Source organism: Podarcis bocagei, assembly GCF_964188305.1.
Source record: "Podarcis bocagei genome assembly, chromosome: 5".
NCBI lineage: Eukaryota > Metazoa > Chordata > Lepidosauria > Squamata > Lacertidae > Podarcis > Podarcis bocagei.
The window spans coordinates 41,926,156-41,948,917 of NC_138129.1; the positions used below are offsets into that span (position 1 = coordinate 41,926,156).

At 42.7% G+C, this 22,762-nt stretch overlaps 1 protein-coding gene across 2 annotated transcripts in view; it reads right to left on the minus strand.

The window, feature by feature from the left end:
- RASSF5 (Ras association domain family member 5) overlaps positions 1-22,762 on the minus strand; it is a 111,742-nt gene that overhangs the window by 2,914 nt on the left and 86,066 nt on the right. For both annotated transcript variants that reach the window (XM_081193514.1, XM_081193515.1), the window contains 3 exons: positions 5,579-5,698; positions 2,648-2,945; positions 1,418-1,533 (listed from right to left, as the gene is read on the minus strand). In XM_081193514.1, the coding sequence (XP_081049640.1) occupies positions 1,418-1,533; positions 2,648-2,945; positions 5,579-5,698 (534 nt within the window). The remainder of the gene's footprint in view (positions 1-1,417; positions 1,534-2,647; positions 2,946-5,578; positions 5,699-22,762) is intronic.

Here is a 22,762-nt window from a genome sequence, read left to right on the forward strand (position 1 = left end):
ACTTGTTCATATCCTGACTTACTAAGCCAGGTGGTGGTATAAAATAAAAAATCCAGGTGCCCTAACTTTGCAATTTCGTGCAGTTCAAAGGGTGAATTCTCCAAAGATTCTTTTCAAAGAAATAAAACCCAAGTTCAAAGAATGGGTTGGGGAATAATTCTGTAAGCACAGCAGTTCAAGGCAAAAATCCCAAGCGGTGGTTGTTTCCCTTTCAAAGACACCACCCAATCCACTTTTCAGCTTTGGAGTATTAAAAGTTGTTTGGGGCTTCAGTGACAGCATGTTTTGAACTAGAGACACGACAAAATAAAGTAAAAAAGAAGCAATGTATATATGCACCCCTTTAAATCACAGTCACCATCCAGAGATTGAGTGAAATGTGTAAATACATGAGATTCTTGAGATATTATGACCCTAAGAAAAAACCCATTTCAACATTTTGGATTACCAATGTGCTCTGTAAGAGCTGGGTCTACAGAACATGATGCCCACAGGTAGAAATGGGGAACCTGTGGGCCTTGAGATAAACATTGCCTGATCATTGTCTGGCTGGCCGGGACTGATGGGAGTTGGGACTCCCAACAACAGCCACAGCTTCCCCATTCTTGCCATAAGAGGAAGAATAAAGAGAGAAGGTAACTCTTTAAGGTGTTGAAGACCTGGGGCTTCCAGTCAGATCAGGTTTCTAAGCAACTGTACTTTACAGGGAATCCTTGCTCCTCTAAGAACTTCCATTTTGCCAGCAAACTGTATTTTGAAAAGCAGCTTATGGCAGAGTTCTGGAAGGCATGCCTATTCTTATTTTTGAAGTTGTTTCTCGTGCTCAACAGAAAAAGGAGATAGTGTAATTCCATACTTTAGCTCAGTCCTCTAGTTTAAAAACACAGTGGAATTATCCGTTTGCTATATTGCTGTCTCTGTGCATCCAGATGATGTGAGGGTAGGGTGAGAGTGGAGAAAGCATGTATTTAGGTAATCCATGGATGCAAATGACTAATCTGCAATATTGCACCAAGCTCATCTACCTTTTGAAGATTTACCATATGCTCCCTGTTCCAAAACTTTTAAAACAAGCATTTTAAGGATTATGGCTCAGAACTCTGCAAAGAGGCTGACTTGTTACAGGTACAGTCAAACTTTAAAGAAAGCCAAGTGTAAACAATAAAGAAAGGGGAATCAAATGTAGCCTTAAAAGACTCCTGGCTCAAGGAGCCTTTTATTTGCCTCTATTCCTTCCATCTTCAAATGCTGGCACTGAATAATCCGTATTGTCAGTAACAAAGAAGGGCAACCACAAGAGCAGGAAGTGTGCTTTTTCCACCCACTGCAAATGGCTGCTTGTGCGATGTGACTGCCTGCTTTCTGAGAGCAGAACGTGTTTGTGCAGGTTCGAAAGGCAAGCAGCTTCCAGACTTACCTCAACTTCCCCTGTTTCGTTTTCCTTCAACACAAAACTGAGAATGTCTGTGTCAGGACCTGCTAGTAGCCGGAGGTACAAAGGGTACTCTGTTACGGAGAGCTTCTGGGATAGAACTGCAGAGGGGACAAAAACATGAGAGAATCACCTGAGGCCTTTGAAAAGGAGGGCACATATTTCAACTATTAAAAAAAAGCCCTCCCACACCTCTCCATGTTGTGAAGGCCCACAGAACGTCAAGGAGAGGACAGAAAGAAAGAAAAAAGGCTACAGCATCCAAGTGATGTTTTGTGGTTCTTTCCCTCCCTTTCCCAAAGGAGTGGTTAGCTGTGAACCACTACAGTATTTCATAAACATTTATTTTAAATTCTCCAGAACTGAGGGTTAGCGCCAGCCATTTACAGTATATCCCTCAAGGAAATCTGTAATAGGGCAGATTAGTAACACTTCCAGTTGGCTCCAAGACAAACTACAAGCATCCAGTTGTATCCATTTGAGTCATAATTTCTCCATAGCCTTCTACTACAACTACCTGGGACCATTCTGTAAAAGCGGTGTGGGGGGGGAACGGGACAGTAGTCTTAAGCACAAATGGGGCTTACAGAGCAACCTTCACCAGACTCTGCTCCAGATTATTTAGACTACACAGCTCAATGGTTAGGGTAGTGGAAGTTGCAGCCCATAACACCTGGATCTCACCAGATCTGGGGAGGCATCTCTGGACTTTACCATTATAAACATAAACAGTTTTGAAACAAAGAGATAGAAACAGGAGAGCATCGTCTTCATCATTTTATTTGTATGCCGCCTTCCCACAGTTAAAACTATGCTTAAGGCAGCTTACAACATAAAAAGATTTACAGAATTACAAGCATAACAAATGTAGCCACCCAGAGTGGCTGGGGAAGCCCAGCCAGATGGGCGGGGTATAAATAATAAATTATTATAGCTATAAACAAGAAATGAAACACATGAATGAGTGCACAACCAAACTGAACAACTTCCATATAAAGCATATGATTTAAAGATACAAATTTTTTTTAGTATCAACTGCAGCAACAAAAAAACTCCTAAACAAACCCCAACTCAAGAAACTGTTCAGCAGCCTCAACTTTTGTTGCTGGAGTGGGATAAGGTGGAGAGCAAGACACAACCAAGAAGCAAGCAGCTCTTCTTTGAAGCCTGATCACTTTATTGTTATTACTGTCTCAAAAGGGAACACTATCTCACCTTGACCATCTTTCTGCATCTGCTTGAAAAGTGCAAATTTCTGTGGGTTGTCCACCACCATAAATTTCTTCAGAAGTCCTTGGATCACCTCACTCACGGTGGTGCTGCTGCTGATGTGCAACTGTTTGATGGCATCCAGTGGCAGGTAGAAGGATGTTCTCTTCTCTGTCATGTTGGCCATGTTGACCTCCTTGAGGGCATCATAGATGGACTGCGGCCTGATCCCTGCTGGCACCGTCACAGGCCGGCGAAGTTTCAGGTGAACTTTGATGAAGCCTGTGTAAGTGCCGTCATCATTCTGATGAAATTGAAATGAAGGTTGAAAAGATGTTAAAAAGCAGGTTTGGTGGTATTTATTTTGTTTGCTGAATTCTTTGAAATATGGGACACAGGAATTATTTCCATAAAAGCTAACATAAAGCTTTCAGAGCCATTCACTGGCTACTGACAGAAACAACTGAATGGGATGGGGAAAACCTTCAGTACTGATGGGCTGAGCTAGTGCAGTTGCTTTGAATTCTCACTTCCCTCAGGCAAAAACACACATAGGCAGTGTTTGCATGTAACTCCAAACCATGGTTTAGTGTTAAGTTGACAACCCTGGTTTAAGTCCAAGTGAAAAATTGGGCTCTCCTCTGCCTGTACAGCTGGGAAGAGGAGTTTGTCAGAGATGAGTTTTCTTTTAAAGGATGTTGGCTTAGTGTTACATGTGAAACAGGGAACCTGGTTTAAAACAAAATGTTAGTTTAATAAGCTCTTTTCTTAGCTTTTTGACGCTATGAAACCTACAAGAAATTTAGCATTATGTGCAAATGAGGACAGACTCTAGCTTGAGGAGAAGGGTACATGTAGGGTCTAGAGACCAGAGGAGCATGAAAGAACTGAGACAAATGGAGTGAACCAAGGAGTACAGAAGGGTTGGGGAGCCTATGAACTTTCAGGTGCTGCTGAACTACAATTCCCATCATCCCATCAATATTATGGAGCAACAAGGGCCAGAAAACAGGATGGTAAGCAACAAGAGTGAGCATCACTTACTGACTTGCACTAGCAATGACTCCTAGTCATTCTCTGGGGGCATTCTAAGCCACAAGCACAGCTTAGCAAGGCAAAGTCATTGCTGAAAGACACACAGGCCAACATGAGTTGGGTGAAAAAGCCATCCCTTTCCTTTGTCTGAATTCTGAATGGGCCTTCTCTTTGTGTATTTGCAGCGTTTAGGCTGTTGTTTCTCCAGATGAGAACATAACCAAGAATACCAACTGAAAGCAAATAATCAAAGGTCCTGGTACCTTGGATGGTACATTTCCTGTGATGGAAAAAAATGAACACTTCTGCTTCCATATGGGCATGAGATCTGGGGCAGCTGCTGAACCACAGTGGGAGGTGGCTGGGCTGTGTTAATCTTGACTCATCTGGGCTAGAACAATAGAGCTATTTGTGGAAAATCATTTGCTGTAGTGGCTACAGAATGCTTAAGCTGAAGATTCAAAATTAGCTACAGAACAGTTTTGCCCAGCTGCTATATGGCTCACACCAATTACACCGCAGGTTCACAAAATAAGCTCCGAATGTGTTCTGCTGATGGCGAGATCTATCCAAATCCTGTATTCAAAGAGTGTCTGTCCTTTGGACTTGCTGCTTAAAAGAGGCACTTCAAGTTATTTTCCTTACCAGAAGACCTGTGCACAATTACTAGAGCTAATGGTGAAATCCCATGCTGCCCATCCGTTAGTGAAAGAGACTTCCCTTTCTCTCTCCCAACCCCACTGCAGACTCCACCCATGGAGGCAACCACATCAGGTGGAAAGGTCCACAGGGGCAGCAGATCCAGCCTCCAAGGAATGCATTGCCCGTTGCTGCCACTGTAATGGCACCAACCGCTGTGGCATGCTCCTTGGAGACCAGATCTGCCATCTCCTCAGCAGCCCCCTCCCCATGCTGCATCCACAGGGGCCTCTTGGTGATTTGGAGGCACTGCTGGCCTCCCACCCTTGTTCCCAATGTAGATATTTATTCCTCCCCTGTTCCTGATGTAGATCTTCACTTAGCCCTCCTTCCCTGGCCCAGGGGGTGGGGATGATGACACCACTTTGTGGTTCAGCTCAGGGGCCAAAATGCCTTGGGCTGGCCCCAATTCCTATGCACCCTCAAAAATCTGCTCCAGAAGTTGTTGTTTTGATATGAAAGATGGTCAACCAAAAGACTGAACAGATTGATGGCAGCAGCTGTTGTATATCAGGATGTTATATATCCGTTTGGCTGAGATGTTATGTCAGCTTTGCTATATTGATCAGTTCCGGTAAGCACAGCAGCATCCATGAAGTAATGTACAATCTAAACGCAATCATGCACATCGACCAACACGGTGTGAAAGGAATTGACACAGACTGGAGCTCAAGTACTCTCCCTCTGAAAAGCAGAGTTGTGATAAGCGTGAACGCTGCTTCTTTTTTCCATTTACTCCTTGTGAAGCCCTGGTCCATTCTTAATGAACTTATTGATTATGAATCATTGAGCTATGCTGTACTCTCATAATAAGACTACCCAAAAGATACGGACGGATCGAGGTAAAAATCAATACTTTTTATATTTTGTCTTTGTGGTCAGCTCTATAAAGCATCAGCTGTGGATGAGTTCCTCCCCACACATCGCCACAGGAATTAGGTGGCCACCCCAGTTGGGGAAATGGCAACTCTCAGAAGTCAGGGTTTCATTTGTTGTATGTGTTATTGGTGGACCCAATGAGTACAAGGGGCATGAGGTAGAGATTGGTTCACCTTTGAACTTAGGAATACCTCCACTACAATTGCCACGGGGGGGGGGGGGGGGAAGAAGACCAGCTTCAGTATCCTGTTTTGTAGCTTGCATGACAAGAGCCTACACTCCTGTCCTAAAAGTAACAAGTAATACAGAAAATGCCGTACATACCAGCTTCATCAGCAAGCAGTTGTTGACTTTTGAGTTGTAATTGTCAATCTTCTCCTTCAACTCTTGGACAGTAGGAGCTTTAGGTTTTTCTTCTTTTTCTTCCACTGGTTTTGTTACATTCTAGAACACCAACAAAACAGAACACTTCAGTTGGCTCATGCAGCTTTTGACATGATCCTATGACATCCCGCTTCATTTTGTATGTTTTATTCTTATTTATTGCTTTTTAAAATTAAATTTATATCCTGCCCACCCTCCCAAAGGAACCCAGGATGGCAAGCAATAAAGCAGTATTACACCTTAAACACAATCCCAATATAGATGCAGATTGTTCTTACATGCCTACACATTATTTATCACCATCACACAGTAGTAGCAGCAGCTTTTCTAGTAGCAACAATCATTTCTAAAATGCCTAAGTTTTGTTAAGTTCAACAAACAGGTTAAAAGTAAGGTATGTACATGAATGGGAACTCCTTCCCCAGTTGCTAACCAAAAGGAAGACCATGAGGGGAGAGAATGACCTTGGCTGTTAGGGGTGGGTGTGTTCACTGTACAAAATCCCTTCCAATTTCTCTACCAATGGAATAAACACAGTTCAGTACTTAAATCACGTTAAGTTACTTTTGCAAAGATGTTTAAAAAAAAATTTGTTGGCTGATCGGTTGTTGTTTTTTGCAGAATTTTGAAAGGAGGGGCAAAGGATGTTGCCATACAAGCTCTTAAACAAACACAAACACATCTATATGTAGTTACCCAATGAACATACTGACCTCCCGCCCCCCATCAGAACTTTCTATGACATATAATGCATTGCAATTTTTGTTAGAAAAGTGGTCCAGAGTACAGAAATGCCTTCTGAGCTTCCACCTCTATTGGGGCACCTGCAGAGGACATCACAGCATGTGATATATTCCCAAAGCGGTTGGAGAAGCAGCACACCATTCCCTCAGCATAGTGTTCAGCATCTTTCATGGAGGACATGCCAATCAATGTCAATTAGTCATTATAGCTAAGCGGAGCCTCCACATCCTGACTCTATGTATCACTGAATACCAGATGCTGATAAACAACAGTGGGACAGGGCTCCCCAAAGACATCTTCTGATGAACACCCGGTTATTCTGGTGGGACTCTCCTGAACAGTTAAACAGAATGGTTCTTAGTGTGGCATTCTGGTTTCATCTAGCCTGTAAGAACCATTATCCCACTGAGCCATTTACTGTGACAATATAAGTCTTATACGATACATGAGAGGTTGCTATTTGAGCAGTCAATGATAACAGCAGAATCGTCGTTGCAGATCTGATAAGTGGACATTTCAGTGATGCATTGGTTCAACCTGCTCTGGGATCTTGCCTATTCCCCAAATGGGAAAAGCAGAAAACCAACATAAGATGTTGCTCATAGCCTTTTTCAGAGGCCCCTAGATGATTACTGCCCAGCACACTTTTCCTGTACATTTTACGCTGTTAAATGTATCTATCTCTGGCACAGGAGGACTTAGCAGACCTGCTTAGCAGCACAAATACACTCCAGAGGGCTTGTAGGACTTGTTCCATGTGTATAATTCTCAACAGAAGCGCCCCCCTGAGTGGGTGGGAGATTCAAGGGGAAGGGAACTGGCAGTGTTCAAGGCAGAAAGAGTACCAGCCTGTTTTAACTGGAAAAGACCAAAATAAGAACCAGTGAAATGCGTTAGAGTAGCCAAGTATGCTAATTTACAGAGCAGAGTCTTCAATGGAGTTTGGTTGCTGAGTTTGGTTTAATGATAAAGAACACAAGAAAGGAGAGCAGGTGCTCCGAAGGTCCCCTTCACTAGTTAACACCTAGACAGCAGGTGAAGGATGATGCAGGTCACCTACACTTCACATTATGGTGAGCTGCATTTTATTTCTATTCAAGTTACAATGATAGCATCTAAATTTGCTTGCATATATACAAATCTACACATTATGCAAGTCAGTGTCCTCCTTTTTTGGTGATATCATTCCTATGGGGTGATGCCTAAGTTGCCACCTGAGCTTGCATAGGGGAAATACATTCCCCAGAGGTGAGTAAAGCACATAGTAAGTTTTTTTTAAAGGAGATACGTCACTGCATTTGATGTAGAGGCAGCATTGCTAAGACTTCTCAAGCAACGCCATATAGAACGCAGCCTTTCACACACTAAATGAGAGTCCCCACTGTCAATAATGGAAGCCACAGAAGTATTCGTTACAGAATGTGGGTAGTGTTGGGCAAGGCGAGCGCAATAAACTTTGCTGCCTGTGCCAAAAGACATGATGGCATGTCCACACCGATTCTGTGTACAGAAGCTGACTGAATTGGCAGTAGAATTTTACTTCAATGGTGCTGATGGGATGGTACATGGACAGCAGGCAAGTTTAGGGGTGGAAAACAGGCCATTGGGCACACACAGCTCTGTCTTCCAAAGAGGGGAATAACCAAGGGGCTGCCAATATTGCCCATGCAGCATCTACCACCTGAGGAAGGTGTCTCATTCTGCCTAATGATAGGGCTGGCCCTGTAGTTGGATTTCAGCACAGATTCTTAGAACCGTGAGCCAAACTACTACAGTAAAGACAAGTCTATTAGTTTTTACTACAGAAACCCCTCTTAAGCTTGTGGCCACGGGCATCTCCGAACTCTGGATGAGGTAGTAATTTTGTGCTCTGTTTCATTTGGTTTGCAGGACTGATGAGCACTGCAGAAATCAAGATCCTTCATTTCACAGAAGGATTGATAATTTTTATCACCATGCAATTTATCAGAGAAATTGCGGATAGCCATTTCTCCTGGCAGTGATAGTGCTTTTGGATGGGAGGCAAAACAAACCCGCTAACCTCAGTCCACACAGGAAGTATGCTCATCGTAGCTGCTGCAAACAGTCTAGCACAAGAGTAGTTGATGTGGTGCCCTCCAAGTGCTGCTCAACTACAATCCCCACACTCCCTGATCTTTAGGCCATGCTGTTGGAACTGGTGGGCGCTGGAGTCCAACAACATCTAGAGGGCAAAACATTGGCCACCACTCGTCTAAGTGTAATCACTGTAGATAGCAGAGCAACTGTGGTACAAAGAAATAATATTATTGATACCTAGTTGATTCCTCTGCATAAAATGTACAATACCATTTTATAGTTTAATTGTTGTTAGCTGCCCTGGTGGACACTAGAAGAGCAGGTTATAAATTTTAGCTTAGCTTATCTTGTTTATTAAACAAACACATAAACGTTTTGTAAGATAATCACTGAGGAAAGCATAATTTGAAAGTACCCAAATATATTGTTCTGCTCCCAGTCAAGCCTAGGCTACCTGAAGCTAGAGATAATAACCACTGTGTTACTAGTTTGGAAGAAATTAATATACAGAGAAGTTCTAGGGTCATAAGTCAGTCAGTGGAAGACTAGAAAAAAACCTAATGATTCATGACTTTGCTCTAATTAGTGCAGCAATTTAAAAACCCTGTCCTACCTGCAAGTTCATTTTTGCAACACAAGATGCAACTGAAAGCCACAAGTAACTTTAAACTCTGCAGCAGTATTTAATATATGAATGTGCATTCTCCATGCAAATAATACATGTACAAATCTCCCTGCCAACTGCAAAAATTGCAGGAAGTATTAACAGCCTGCATGCTTCCTAACCAATCACTTTTCTCACAGTCACAAAAGGAATTAGATCAATGAATGTGCAGCCTGAATGAGCAATTACTGCATGCAGGAATCACACAGAGAGGCAAAGGCTCTTCTCTCTCATTTCAATGTATTTTTAAAGGAAGCCAAATCAGAACATAGGGGAGGATTCCCAAGTGGGGCCTTATGCAAATGTACCCATTAATCTTTAGATGCAATCAAACACACCAGTAATCAAGACCTGTCACAGACAGGGACACTTCCAGGACACCAAAGAGAAATGCAATTAGGAGTTTTGGAGAATTTAGAAGGGAAATAAACAACTTTAGATACACAGTAGGGATATGGAGGCGAGTCATTAAATGAACAATGTGCATTGTGTCACCAGAGTGATGGAACTGCAGGTGCTAAATAATCAAACTATTAATGCATTTGATTTTTCCATCAATACTGGGGACAATGGCGGTCCATGAGGGTAAGTGGCCCAGCCTTACCTCCTCCATTGAAATCAATAAACTCACACTGACCTACATGAGCTGGAGTGTAACCAACATAACCTGTTGAAAAACTGAGGCAAAGGAGGGGAGAATGATTATCAAATCCTTTTAATGTCAGAGGCCTCAGCATGGGAAGCAACCCTGCCACAGGGGCCACCGACCGTAAGGACAGTTCCTAACAACCCTTCCCTGGGGGGCCCCACTAGGGGGCGCATTGGAAGATGGCCGACAATACCATCTCTCCGACCCACACGGGGTAATTAAGAGGCTGTTATGGGGGAAGGCAGCCTCCCTTGTTGCCCCAAGGAAATGGGGAACACTGCCCTTGCCTGCTGTGCCCATAAATCACCCCCTAATTCGAAAGAAGGGGGTGAGGGCACTAGGCAGAATGCCCCCGTGTGGACCTCGGCTCTCCTGGACGCTGTCTCTGATCGCGCACTAGCTGCAGCAATTTGGAATAATTAATTACAAAAGAAGCAAATGCACGTATTTCAAGTGAAGAAGGGGAGTGAAATCTGCTAATTTAAGTGACCTCTGCGAAAGAAGACGACGGGTTGGAGAAACAGGAATATTTTACGATGAAGATACACCAAAGGCTGGGTATGTTGACAACGGGACTGAAGGGGGGGGGGCTTTTTTACTTTCCTTCTATGTGATTTACAAGAACCCCTCCTCATTAGAATCGTCGGTTGAACTGACCCAAGCAGGATGATTAAGGTCTGTGTGGAGATAAACTTTAACCAAAAGTATGCTTTATGGAGATTGAGAAGCAATAAGAGCTTTTGGAATGGCGCAGCAATTAATTCGGAGTCGCCAGCTTGCCAAAGGATTTATAGCTGAGAGAAGGAACGGACTTGTTTTCAGACTGCATTCCTGGTGAATCTCCTCAGAGGTTTTGAGAAAGGAGGCAGACTGGTGAAGATTAATGACGCTAAGACTGTTTTGATGTATGGAAGTGATGTTACATGGAAAACGTCAGGATATGGCTACTGGATAAAAAATAATAATATCCACGCAGGATTACAAACTGTCTAACCAGCTTGTGGAGACTATCAGAGGTCACAAAGAGAAAGGAAAAATATATGAAAATAACAACAAGAGATGTGGAAAAACAAGAAGAAAGGAATGGATAGTACTGTGAACATCATAAGGTTAGATTTGTGGACATTAAAACAGCAGTAAGAAGCAAGAAGTTGATTGGATCCCCTTCAGAACTTGAAATATGGGTGCCCCCAACAAAAATTTAAAATTCGGCTGTGTAATTTGGAATTTATGTAATTTGGTTTGATTTGATGTGATTGGTTGGTTAATAAAAAATTATTCTTAAACAAAACACAACAACCCTTCCCTGTGGGGATGCTCAATTGGGCAGGGCATAGACTACCAACCCATGCTCAGCCAATGAAAACTCCCAGCAGCAGTGTGAGTGCCCAACCATCGTGTCATGGATTCCATTCTGGGGCTTGGAAAGAAAAACACAGCTTGCCAGAGGAGGAGCACATAGCCGTGGGAGAAGGTAAGCAGATGGGTTTTATCTTTAATAGATTGCAGAATGGTTTCCTTAGACCTTTCTGGACTAGAACGCCCATATTTCCTGATCATTAGCATGCTGGGTGGGGCTGAGTTTGAGTCCAGCAACACTGGAAGGGTCACAGGTTAGCATCCCTGCTCTACAGTTACAGGACTGCTTTACACTGACTGGGAGCGATTCACCAGGGTTTCACTCTGGTGTCTTTTCCAGACTCACCTGGATATGTGGCAGATTTAAACCGGGACTTTCTGCAGAGAAAGGAGGTCCAAAAACCAAAAAAGCATCAAAGAAACCAAAGCAATAACTTGTCTATGCCACTGTCAAATAAAAGCAACTTGATTTTTGTGGATAATTGTCTTGATAACTCTGACTTCTCTCTGCCAACACAGTCGCTAGGCTATCACCTGGGTTAATTAAAGGTATTTATAAGTCTATCATTCCCAGAGTATGTTCTTTATTGGGTTTAGAACTAATTAATTCATAATCTCACAACTGAGTTTAGAAGAAACCACCAAATGCATAGGTTTCTTTATAAAAACAGCTTTGAGTTTAAAACAACAACAACACACTTCAGTTCTTTATACCAGTCTAGTGGGCAGCCATATGGACCTGGTGCTTTTCCCTGTTGCATGTCCTTAATAGTAAATTCGGCTTCTTACTCTTGCAACCATGCTGGAAATTCGGGTTTTGTTTCTACTCTGGAGAGGTAGCTGTGCTGTCCAGAGCAGGAGAAACAACAAAAAGGCCTGTGGTATCTTAAAGACTAAACAGGTTTATTATGGAATAAATTTCCTGGACTAAAATCCACTCTAGTCCATGAAAGCTTATGCCATAATGAAGCTATTAACTTTTATGTTGCCACAAGCATCTTAACTGGCTCTTGGTTTGTTTGTTTTTAAATAGACTATACAAAACTGATGTTCACACACCATTGCTTCAGGAGCAGCAATGGGAAACTTGTCCTCTGTTGCTGGACTACAACTTCCATTGTTCTTAATGGCTGTCCATGATGGCTGAAGTTGGAGTCCAACAACATGCGGAGGGTCACAGGTTCCCTATTCCTATGTTTCCCAAATCTGGGTCTCCAGCTCTTTTTGGACTACAGTTCCCACCATCCCTGACCACTGGTCCTGCTAGTTAGGGATGGTGGGATTTGTATTCCAGAAACAGATGGAGATCCAAATTTGGGAAATCTAGAGAGTAGGACAAATCCAAGAAAGATTGCAAAAAAGGTGCACATTTTAAGCTCCTAACCCTCCTCTCAGTAATAAAATATTATTTTGCAGACGGAAATCTGGGACAGAAGAAAAAGCAAATTGCCCCAGTGTCCAAAGAACTGGAAGATGAACAGGAAGGGCTCACAATCTCCTGGGTCCCAGTACAGAGCCTTATCAAGTGCTCTATCATTCTTATGAGCAAACACTAAGAGAGAGGGAACACTACATCCTACTATGAGGTGAGATTTACAGAAACACCTGAAACTATGACCCCTTTGCATGTGGCTGCTCAAAGCAAACAGAAACATACCAACAGGGACATGATGATAAGGAGACAGGCATAAAATTGTATCAAGGTGTGTGCGTCTGAATGTCATTGCGTTCAAAGCGAAGTCTACTTCCTCTTCACCTTCACTACAATGTCAGCCATGCTGTAAGAATATAAGGTTGTGTTATGCCCCACACTGCTGATGGATTCTTCTAGTGAAATAAATTTCTTGAGAGACCAAGCTCCTAAAATTACAAACAGATGAATGTTTGACGTTGTCTGTAATCTGATTGCCCCTTTTGCTATAGGTAGAAGATCCAAACCCCAGTGCTACAGATGTCACCTCAAAAGAAACCCTGCTCATAAAAAGCAACAAAGCCAAGGAACTGCAGGATGAATGCTTTATTCTTAGAAAGGGCAATGACCTATTATTAAAAGACCATCCCAGTCCCGGAGCTCATAAGACTAAGAGTCGGCAAGCTGTAGATAATACAGGAATGCCTCAAGATAAAGATGATATTTCTTTCAAATTGGAACCATGGAAAGGACCAGTTTTACAGCAGTGATTGGCATACTGCAGCTCACTTTTCATGGGTGAAAGAATAGAAAAGCTTCATCTCTAGTATAGATCTTAATGGTTCAAATACGTTAGCAATTGTAGCAGTCCTCGTACAGTTACGGTAGTTTTTACAGTACTGATTCCAGAGAAAAAGGAAACCAAAATGAGCAGTTCTGTTGAACTGAATTCTGATGGTGTGTTTAAGTTTTTTAGTTACCCAGAATCCTCCATGAGGCATGATGCTAGACATGTTATTACCAGAACGGTTTACTGGGTGCATTAAATATAGCTCAAAAAAATTCTGCATCAGAAAAGCCCAGTTCTGTAACATGTGCAAATATTTATCTGTTTACTTTGAATAGTGTGTTATGTTTCTGCTATTTACAGAAAAAGGGAAAGTCAAATTGGACGGCTTTAAAAGAGGAGTGGGTAATTCATGGAGGATAAGACTGTCAACGGATAGCATTGGAGGCAGTGTGCTTCTGAAATACCAGTTGCTGGAAATCATGAGACGGGAGAGTGCTCTTGTCATTGGGTCTTGTTGCAGGTTTCCCACTAAGAGGCCACTGTGAGAACAGGATGCTGGACTAAGATGCGCCATTGGCCTCATGCAGCAGGTTCTCCTTATTGTTAGGGTGTGAAACCTAAGACGCTGGCAAGTTAGCAATGTCATGTGACTTTAAGTAGTCAAGCTCGTTAAGTTGTTAAGTTGCTCAGTATATAAAGAGTGTTTGTTTTCTCTGTGTTTGGGGCGTGAAGCAAAAATGTCCGAAAGCTCCGGAGGTGTTTCTGTTATCTTTCTGCAATAAACCTGTCTTTGGAAAGACAGGCTTCCCTGTGTCGTTATTTCTTTGCTGCTGAGACTCTGAAGCTTGTACTGCAACAAGAATCTCTGCACTGGACTTAATTAATACTCTGCAAAGAGAGCTGTTGCTGGTGGCGCAGCGGAAGCGTTTACTGGACCAGGACACAAACTCTCTTACTTATGTTATTATGCCACAGCACTGATGCCATGCTCCATATGCACTGGAAAGCTTCTTGAAATTTCACAGGTTTCTTAGGATTGGGAAATTGATTTTGGGGGTGAATTCTTCAGAATATGAAATTGTGCTCCTAGTACCAAATGCCACCCTTGCACAGTGCAATCACAGAACTTACACAACCCTGAATGTTTTTGTATTTCTTATTTTCTAGCATCAAGTATGCTAGTAGGTTGTTATACTGGTGAGCACATTAATCTTTAAAAGGGCAGCGTGTTCTATAAATAACAGTATCACTTTGTTTCTAGTGACTGGACCTAGAGCTTCTAATATGTTCTATGCAGTCTATAGTGTTAATGAGCAGGCACAAGACGGGTGCTGATGACTGACCGTTCTGTAGGCACAAAGGTCCACAGCACCCCTCCCTCAGCCAAACTGGACCCCCTGGACTGGTCCATGGGCCAGAGGTTTCCCACTACTCTGTTAAGAGTTTTGGTCTCATCTACTTCTTGTACACTTGGCACTTCACGGAAGTTCACAAAAACAGTCATCTGGCTTTTTAGCCAGGCTCCATTTATTCATTTTTTTCATCAGATCCATTTCATACTTTCTCCATAGCACAGCACAAAGGACAGAAATCGCTGCCTCTCCCTCAATCCCTCTGTGACTGCCAGAAGGCTTGAGGGAGAGGTGGAGTCTTATCTCATTTGTACTGTTTGGAGAAGATAACTGCTGTTACTTAGCTTCTCCAAGTCACAGTGCAAATTTCCCTTTTGTCCCAATTTTGCTACTGGTAGAACAGGTTATGCGGGGGTTTTACGTGAGAAAGAACTAGGTCTCTGGGCACACGCAAAGGTGGCTCTATCATACCCCCTTCAGCTTTCAGGTGGTTCGTAGTATTTGTCTTCAGGCGGGTCCACTTTGTGCATAGGGACTGTAGGGAAATGAGGACAAAGTACATGTGTAACTTACAAAGTATATTCATACAACAGAAGGAAAACAAATATAACTGCTTAGTCAAACGTGATGCTGGAAAACTAAGAACTGATATGGCACGCATCTTTCTACTGTGATTCAATGTGGCTTGTTATTTCGTGTTTAAATTAACATTTTAATTATCTTTACACAACATTGACAAATAAGACAGAAAGGAAGTCTGCAGAGATTGTATACGCTTCCTTAGTAGTATGTTTTAAACTTACAGCTCAGAACCTACATCAACAAACAGAAAAGTGCTAGTGGCAAGATTTACTCCTCCAGCCTGGATCTACAGTTTAGACCCAGTTCTAGAAGGGAACAGCACCACTACTGCTTCATTTAATAAGGCACTATTTCATGACAGGAGCTCATACCATCAGGCCATCAAATAATAATTGATTCCAACAGGACTTGATAAATCAGTGCCCCCAGTCTTTAATTTCTGTCTCCCAAACATTATTCAGCAGTGAGGTGACTAAGCACAATTCCATTCCCATTCTCTTTTCTATTGGACAGCAAAGCTGCGCTTACCTCTTGCTTATTCCATTTACCATTTTCTTTGTAATGTGTGTCTACATCCTGTCTGAGGCTACCACCCTCTCACTTTAAGTACTGAAAAACACCACAGCTGTGACTATGAAGAGTAACAGGATGAGACGCTAGAAGTGCATTTGCTTGCCAGGATTCATGGCTCTCGGCATTATCTTGGTGCAAATGACACAGGTTGCTTCCAGTGATGCTGCAAAGGGATGATTTAGATCCATTTTTCTGTATGTGCAATTCACATTTGAATGCGGTTGGCTATTTCCAGATCACATAAGAACAGCCTATTGGATTAGGCCAGCAATCTAGTCCAGCATCCTGTTGTCACAGTGGCCAGAAGATACTCAGGGGAAGCCTGCAAACAGGACCTATGGTCAACAGCACTCTTTTCGCTTGTGGTTCCCAGAAACTGGTATGCAGAGGCACATTACCTCAAACAGTGGAGGCACTTTAGCCTCCAAAATTTGTCTAATCAATACCAGTGGGTGGTTCTTAAGAAATGATTTCCTTGTTGTGTGTTCCCTTTCATTCCATCACTGCCTTACCCATTCCTGGCATGCATGCAGGTATTTCTCTACCTCTATGTGCACACCTTTCAAAAAATTAACTGAAAGTGTGTAAGAGAAAACGTTAGCCGCCTGTAGATCATGTTTTACTACAGGCAAAATGGAGGTTTTGGGGGGACAACATCTATTTCCACTTGTTGGTTTTAAAAATAATAACACCAACGGCTTGTGCAAAGCCACAAACTTCTGCTAAAAAGTCTTGTGCAAGACCTCTGTATTATTATTTTTTATGTCATGGTGCTTGGACTGAGATTACCATCTTAAAGGTAATCCCCCACAGGTGTTGAGATTTTGAGAGGCTAGCTCCTCCAAACTGGATTGTTATTCTGACATGCCTTCAGCATGGGACAACTGATGAAACTATGCATCCTTGTATAGACTGGGCCACCAGAAATAACTCCTGTCACTGCTACTGTACATGCTTCTTAGCATTTCTTCTTTTGGGGTGGGTGTCAGATGTGTGTTATCATTTTGGTGAGTGGTCTCTAATGCACTGGTGGAGGAATAGGCCTGCGGGGGGAGCGCCCCGCCCCTGGCAGCGTGATCCTGGCAGGGTGCCATCGCGGCTGCCTCCTGGGCAGCGCCCCCCGCCCCCCCGGTGCCGGAGCATGAAGCTCCGCCACTGCTCTAATGCCACACCCCTACACCTGCTTCCTCCTCGCCTGAGCACAACTGCGCCATTTTGTTTTTACTTAAGAGATCTTATTCAGTAAGAAGAGACTCATATTTTAAAAAAATTAAATTATGTGCTGGAACTTCTATGATAACAGTATCAGGAGCAGTGCTTTTTTTAAAAAAAAGAAAGGAAAAAAGGTGCTGGTACTCGCCATGAAGTTGTTACAGTAATTGCCACATGTTATCATTAGAAAAAAAGGTGCCAGTAATGAGTACCACTGAGTACCCCCAGAAAAAAGCATTGATCGTGAGGAAGGTACAAGCAGTGACGGAGCTTCAGGCAGAGAGCAGGCAGGGGCAGGGCTGGCACACATCCTGGGGGCGCCCAGCGTGGGTGGGGGGCAGCCGCGATGGCACCCCACCGGGATCATGCTGGCGGGGGCGGTGAGCTTTCCCCCCCCCCGCACTCCTATTCCTCTGCCAGTGGGTACAAAAACTTGCATACACAAGCAGCACTGATGCCACAACAACCATCCGTCTGGAAGCAGCCTTTACCTGTTCTCTTCAGGCCATGTCTGAAAATTATTATCACCTGTAGATCACAGGGTGGTTCACGACATAAAATTACAATATAAAAACGCGCGCGCGCGCGCACACACACACACACACAAATATATATATATATATATATATATATATATATATATATATATATATATATATATATATATTTCCTGGACCACAGATTACCATCTATGACTTGTTCATTTAAGTGGAAGTGCTACAACAGAACCCACAAAACCAACCTCTAACTAACATGGTCTGCAATGACTTCTAAAACTGTTTCAATGCTGGTATATGACAGAAAAAAACAAATGACATGGTCTGTCCTGCTAATCTCCATCTTCCTGGTATTTCCTGCATTTTGTGGCAGATTTCTGTACAGAAGGCCACATGATTTAGTGGCTAGGGTATCTGAATACGGAGAGCCCAAGTTCAAATCTCTATGTTGTCATGAAATTCATTGGACAGCCCTGGGACAGTCACTATCCTAGCCTGCAAGGACACATTTTTCTACTAGGAAAAGACATGTATGAAGTGCTCCAAAGCAGTTCTTTTCCTTCATTTACTCTCCTTAGGATAATTCAGTTACAATTCCCTCATTAATTCCCTTGCCTTCCAATTCATATACTTTAGTGACAGTCCCATAAGACTCCCTATTATAAAATTATTTCCATTATATTTATCACAGCAGTATCAAATTAGCTTATAAATATAACCCTCACAACTCCTGTTCAAGTAGGTAAGTCCCCATTTTAAAGAGGAAAAATAATCCCCACAATTAGTGCAATATTTGCTGCTGAAAGCTTTATAAACACTGCAGGCAGCGGACTGGATCATGCAAAGAAGTGACTTTTAACACAATGCAACTCATGCAGCTCTGCTATAAAATGGACGTTCTAGATTTCCTCATCTTGACTGTGTGTTCTCTAGAACTGCTTCTTTCCACACTGTCACTCATGGCATACTTGGGTTCCCAACCTTAGTTTCTACCAGTAACAAGCAGAATCTGCTGTAAACTCATGGTCTGATTTCGCATTATGCAGGCACCAAGTCACACAGTGCCTATTCTATCCAGAAAATAAGCCTCTTCCAGACATTTAAAAAGGATGAAGTGAACATGTGGAGAGGGAAACAGCAGCACAATGGCAGGTTCCTCCTCACATTCATAGATATATGTGTGGACCGTCATGGTATGTAGCAGAGGTGCCAGCTCCCTGGGGCCCTGGGTGCCCGAGCATGCACAAAATTCCCCATGAAGGGGCTGGGTACCCAAAAATTTTGGTGCCGGGGCCATGGCCCCGGGCACCCATGGTCGCGGGGCCAAGCTGGCACTCCTAGTATGTGCAATGTATCAAAACACATTCTAATAAATATACATATTCCCCTCACTCCGCTGCACACATTAATTTTAGCCCTTCTAATCATTAGAAGCTTTTACACATCCTTAATAAATTGTACACCCAACATAAAACAGCAAGAATTCATTTTGATTCTAGACAACACTACAGCAGATTACATACAGAAAACAAGAGGCATAGGGGTGTCAAGAAGTAGAGATGTTACCTTGTTATTAAATGGGGGGGGGGTTCATGCAGGTTTTAACCAATACATCCCCAAGATCAATTTAAAAATGCTTGCAAGATTGCTTTGCCTCAGAATACAAGGCAGTAACTGACCAGTTAACAGACAAATCCATTTCCTTTCTCAGACATTTTAAATTTAGCACTACATTTTGCCACTGAACAAATATAAGTTTTAGCAGTCCTAGCACTTCCCAGAGGGTCATTCAGCAAGTCATCTTGCAGGTGGTGTGGAATTAATTTGTTCTTATTGCACCTCCGTGCTTAGTGACAGATGGTTCAACTGTTCCATTGCCAGCAAACAATGTAAAGATACACAGAAAAGAATTGACCTGTGTTGGAAACTGATCTGTCACCCAGCAAGGATGTCACCATAATTCTGAGTTGGAGCTGCCAACCAAGTATCATCCTGCAAATAGCTCATGGTAAGAAATAAAAGAAAATAACAGGTATACATGGGAGGGGTGATCTGTTTGTTCACAGCAATTCAGACTCTAAGGTGCATTAGAAAATAATCTCCTCTGGTCTGCAATCAGAGACAGAATTTAAGTTGCCATTTCCATTAAGCATTTAAGAGAGCTTGCAATTGGACATATTCAAGATTATTGCAAAGGGTCCATTTCTTGTCATTATCCTGGAGGCAGCTTCTGTGGCCCAATAAGTACTTTAAATGAGAGTTTAATGAGAGAACTTTTCCAGTCCAAGGATGCTTCCACACCCATTGTTCATTCACTATTTTATGAGGCACCTACCCAACTTTAAGTGGGACGCGGGGGGTGCTGTGGTGTAAACCACTGAGCCTAGGACTTGCTGATCAGAAGGTCAGCGGTTCGAATCCCCGCAATGGGGTGAGCTCCCATTGCTCGGTCCCTGCTCCTGCCCACCTAGCAGTTCAAAAACACATCAAAGTGCAAGTAGATAAATAGGTACCGCTTCGGTGGGAAGGTAAACGGCGTTTCCGTGTGCTGCTCTGGTTTCACCAGAAGCAGCTTAGTCATGCTGGCCATATGACCCAGAAAAACTGTCTGCGGACAAAAGTCGGCTCCCTTGGCCAGTAAAGCGAGATGAGCGCCGCAACCCCAGAGTCATTCGCGACTAGACTTAACTATCAGGGGTCCTTTACCTTTACCCAACTTTAATTTGTTAAAATATATTTATTCAGACTATTTTCACCCTACCCTTATGATGCATACAAAAGATAAAAATTCAAAAATAAAATCAAAAGCCAAGAATTCTTAAACAGCAGTGACAATTCTCCAGAGCCTTGGTATATTTATCTATTTATTGCCAGACTATAAAAAGTAATCTTGACTCCCCATGCCAATCATCAGATGTGTGGGTCACTCTGAGCAGCCTTTGCAGGTGTGTTCAAAAACTCTTATCATGAAAACAAAGAAGCATCTTCCTTTCCCCATGCGCACAAAGGTAGCCTTCAACTGCAGGCTGATTTTCTGTTTTCTGTTATTGGGGACTGTGCTTGATTTTGTTTGTGAGAACTTCCAGGTCACCCACACCCAACCCTGCTCCTTCCAAACAATTAATTTTATTCTTTTATTTCTTGTAGTCTGGATATCGATCTGCAGAGCCACTTTGTAGTGGTCAAGTCTTCGGCAAGCTTGCAATCCTGATGGTAGAAATTGAGCATCCAAAACAGATTCAATTCAAATTTGTTTTGTTTTTGTACTCTTGTAACTTGTACACATATCCTAATCCAGGGACAGCTTGTAAAAAATGTTTTCGGTTTTGTTTCACTTGGTAGTCTGTCACCAATGGCTGAAGGTTTTTTTCTTCCTTAGGCAATATATTTAAACGCTTGTGTACTGGCAAACTGTAGTTCTGTTTCTTTTATCACACTTCTCGTTTTTTGCCTTTACGGCTCTAAGTTGCTGTTTTCTTAAACTTTCTAGAGACTTCAGCAAACTTTCATTAACACCAAGGGCCGGTATCTCTTGTTCTTCTTCTAAATTGTTCAGAAAGTTAAGAGAGTTCATCCATCCAAATGTTTATTGAAGATGCAGAAACAGAATGGAGTAACTTTCTTTGGACAGTAAAAATATTTGTGGCGGTATCAGTGAGGTTCTTCCCTTCCTTGAGCACCAATTTAATGAACTTGTTGGGTTTTTCCAGCTCAGCCTCATGGGCTTGGATCCTTTCCTGGAATCAGGGGGTTTCCCCAGGTAGCAACTGCTAAACTCCCAGGGCTGCAGCCACATGGCTGAGATGGCGGCTACAACAGGGCAGGCTGCACTACACTCTTCATTTCAGCAGCATGCCCTGCCTCCTCCTCCTGATCAGAGTGAGTCCCAGCAGCAGCTCACCAAAGCAAAACAAGGGGCAGAGCAGCCTTTTCAAAGCACACCATGGGACCTGGGCAGCTTTTTTGCCAAGAAGCACACCAAGGAGGGAATGAGGTCACTGAAGAAATCCACCACCAGCTGGGCAGTCAGTCTGAGCACCCATGAAACTCAGTACACACGTACCAGACCTTATGAACCTACTGTACTTTGATCCCCAACAGAAAAAGCGTGCCTGTTTTCATATCACTGTTAAAAGGTACACTGCATTAATCCCATCTACTTCCCTAGTCTTTGTGTAGGTACTTGGGTCATTGTCACATACACAGTATGTTGTTAGCTGGGTCCTCTCTCCTCATGCACACATTAAAAACCTGAGGGCTCCTTCTTTTAGCATCTCGGTGCAAATGGAACTGATCATAGTATTACTCCTTTTTAGTAGATACTGACAAAGAGATTACCAAGACAATGTTTGTTAACAGCTCATTTCATCCTGTCACTCTGAAAACAGGAAGTGTGGCAATCTTGTAAGGGTAACAGCTTCTGCTTTTAATGTAACCTAAAGTGCAGTAAAAAGCTTGCCTGCAGGTCCCTGAGCAAACACACAAAGAATGAGAAACTACAGAGAGTTGATTTTACTGCTTTCTTAAATGGCAATCCTCCGTTTGATGGACTGAGTGTGTGCCACACACATGACAAACAGGCCTTCCTTTATGTGGGATACAATGGTCTGGTTTTTACAGTTTAGTTTTGCCTGCGGCTTTTTCCTTTCTTTTTAATGGGCACAATTTTCATTTACGTTCCCTATCCTGCAATCCTAACGTCTCACCTGCTACTTGGTTAACCCACCCTGTAATTTCCATAACCCACTTACTGCTGGTTAAAGTGCCCTATCTTCCTCAACTATATGCAGACAGCTAGTATGGTTGTTTAGTAGTTATAGCTCTGGACATCGATAAAGGAGACGTGGGTTCTTTCCCCTACAAAACCTAATGGGGGAAAGATGGATGTCAGCCTGACCTCCTTATAGAAGGGAGAGAACAAAAAGCTGAAACACGAAAAAAAAATCTAGGCAGTTTTGAGTCAGTGAGTCACACATCACTGGGCTGTTATGAGAGTAATTTTTGATGGTTTGAGATCTCCTAACAGAAAAAAAAGACTGGCAGGTATGAAGGGCAAAATCAGACTAGAACCACTGAAAATAAGCACACCACAGAGGGGGAGATCAAACTCCAATTTTCAGCGAATGCTTGAAATATTCTATTAAGAAACTCTAGTGATGACCATGACATTGCCAATACCATGCTCCATAAACACAGGATGTGGGTATACGATGGGACACCTGCCCTGTTTGTT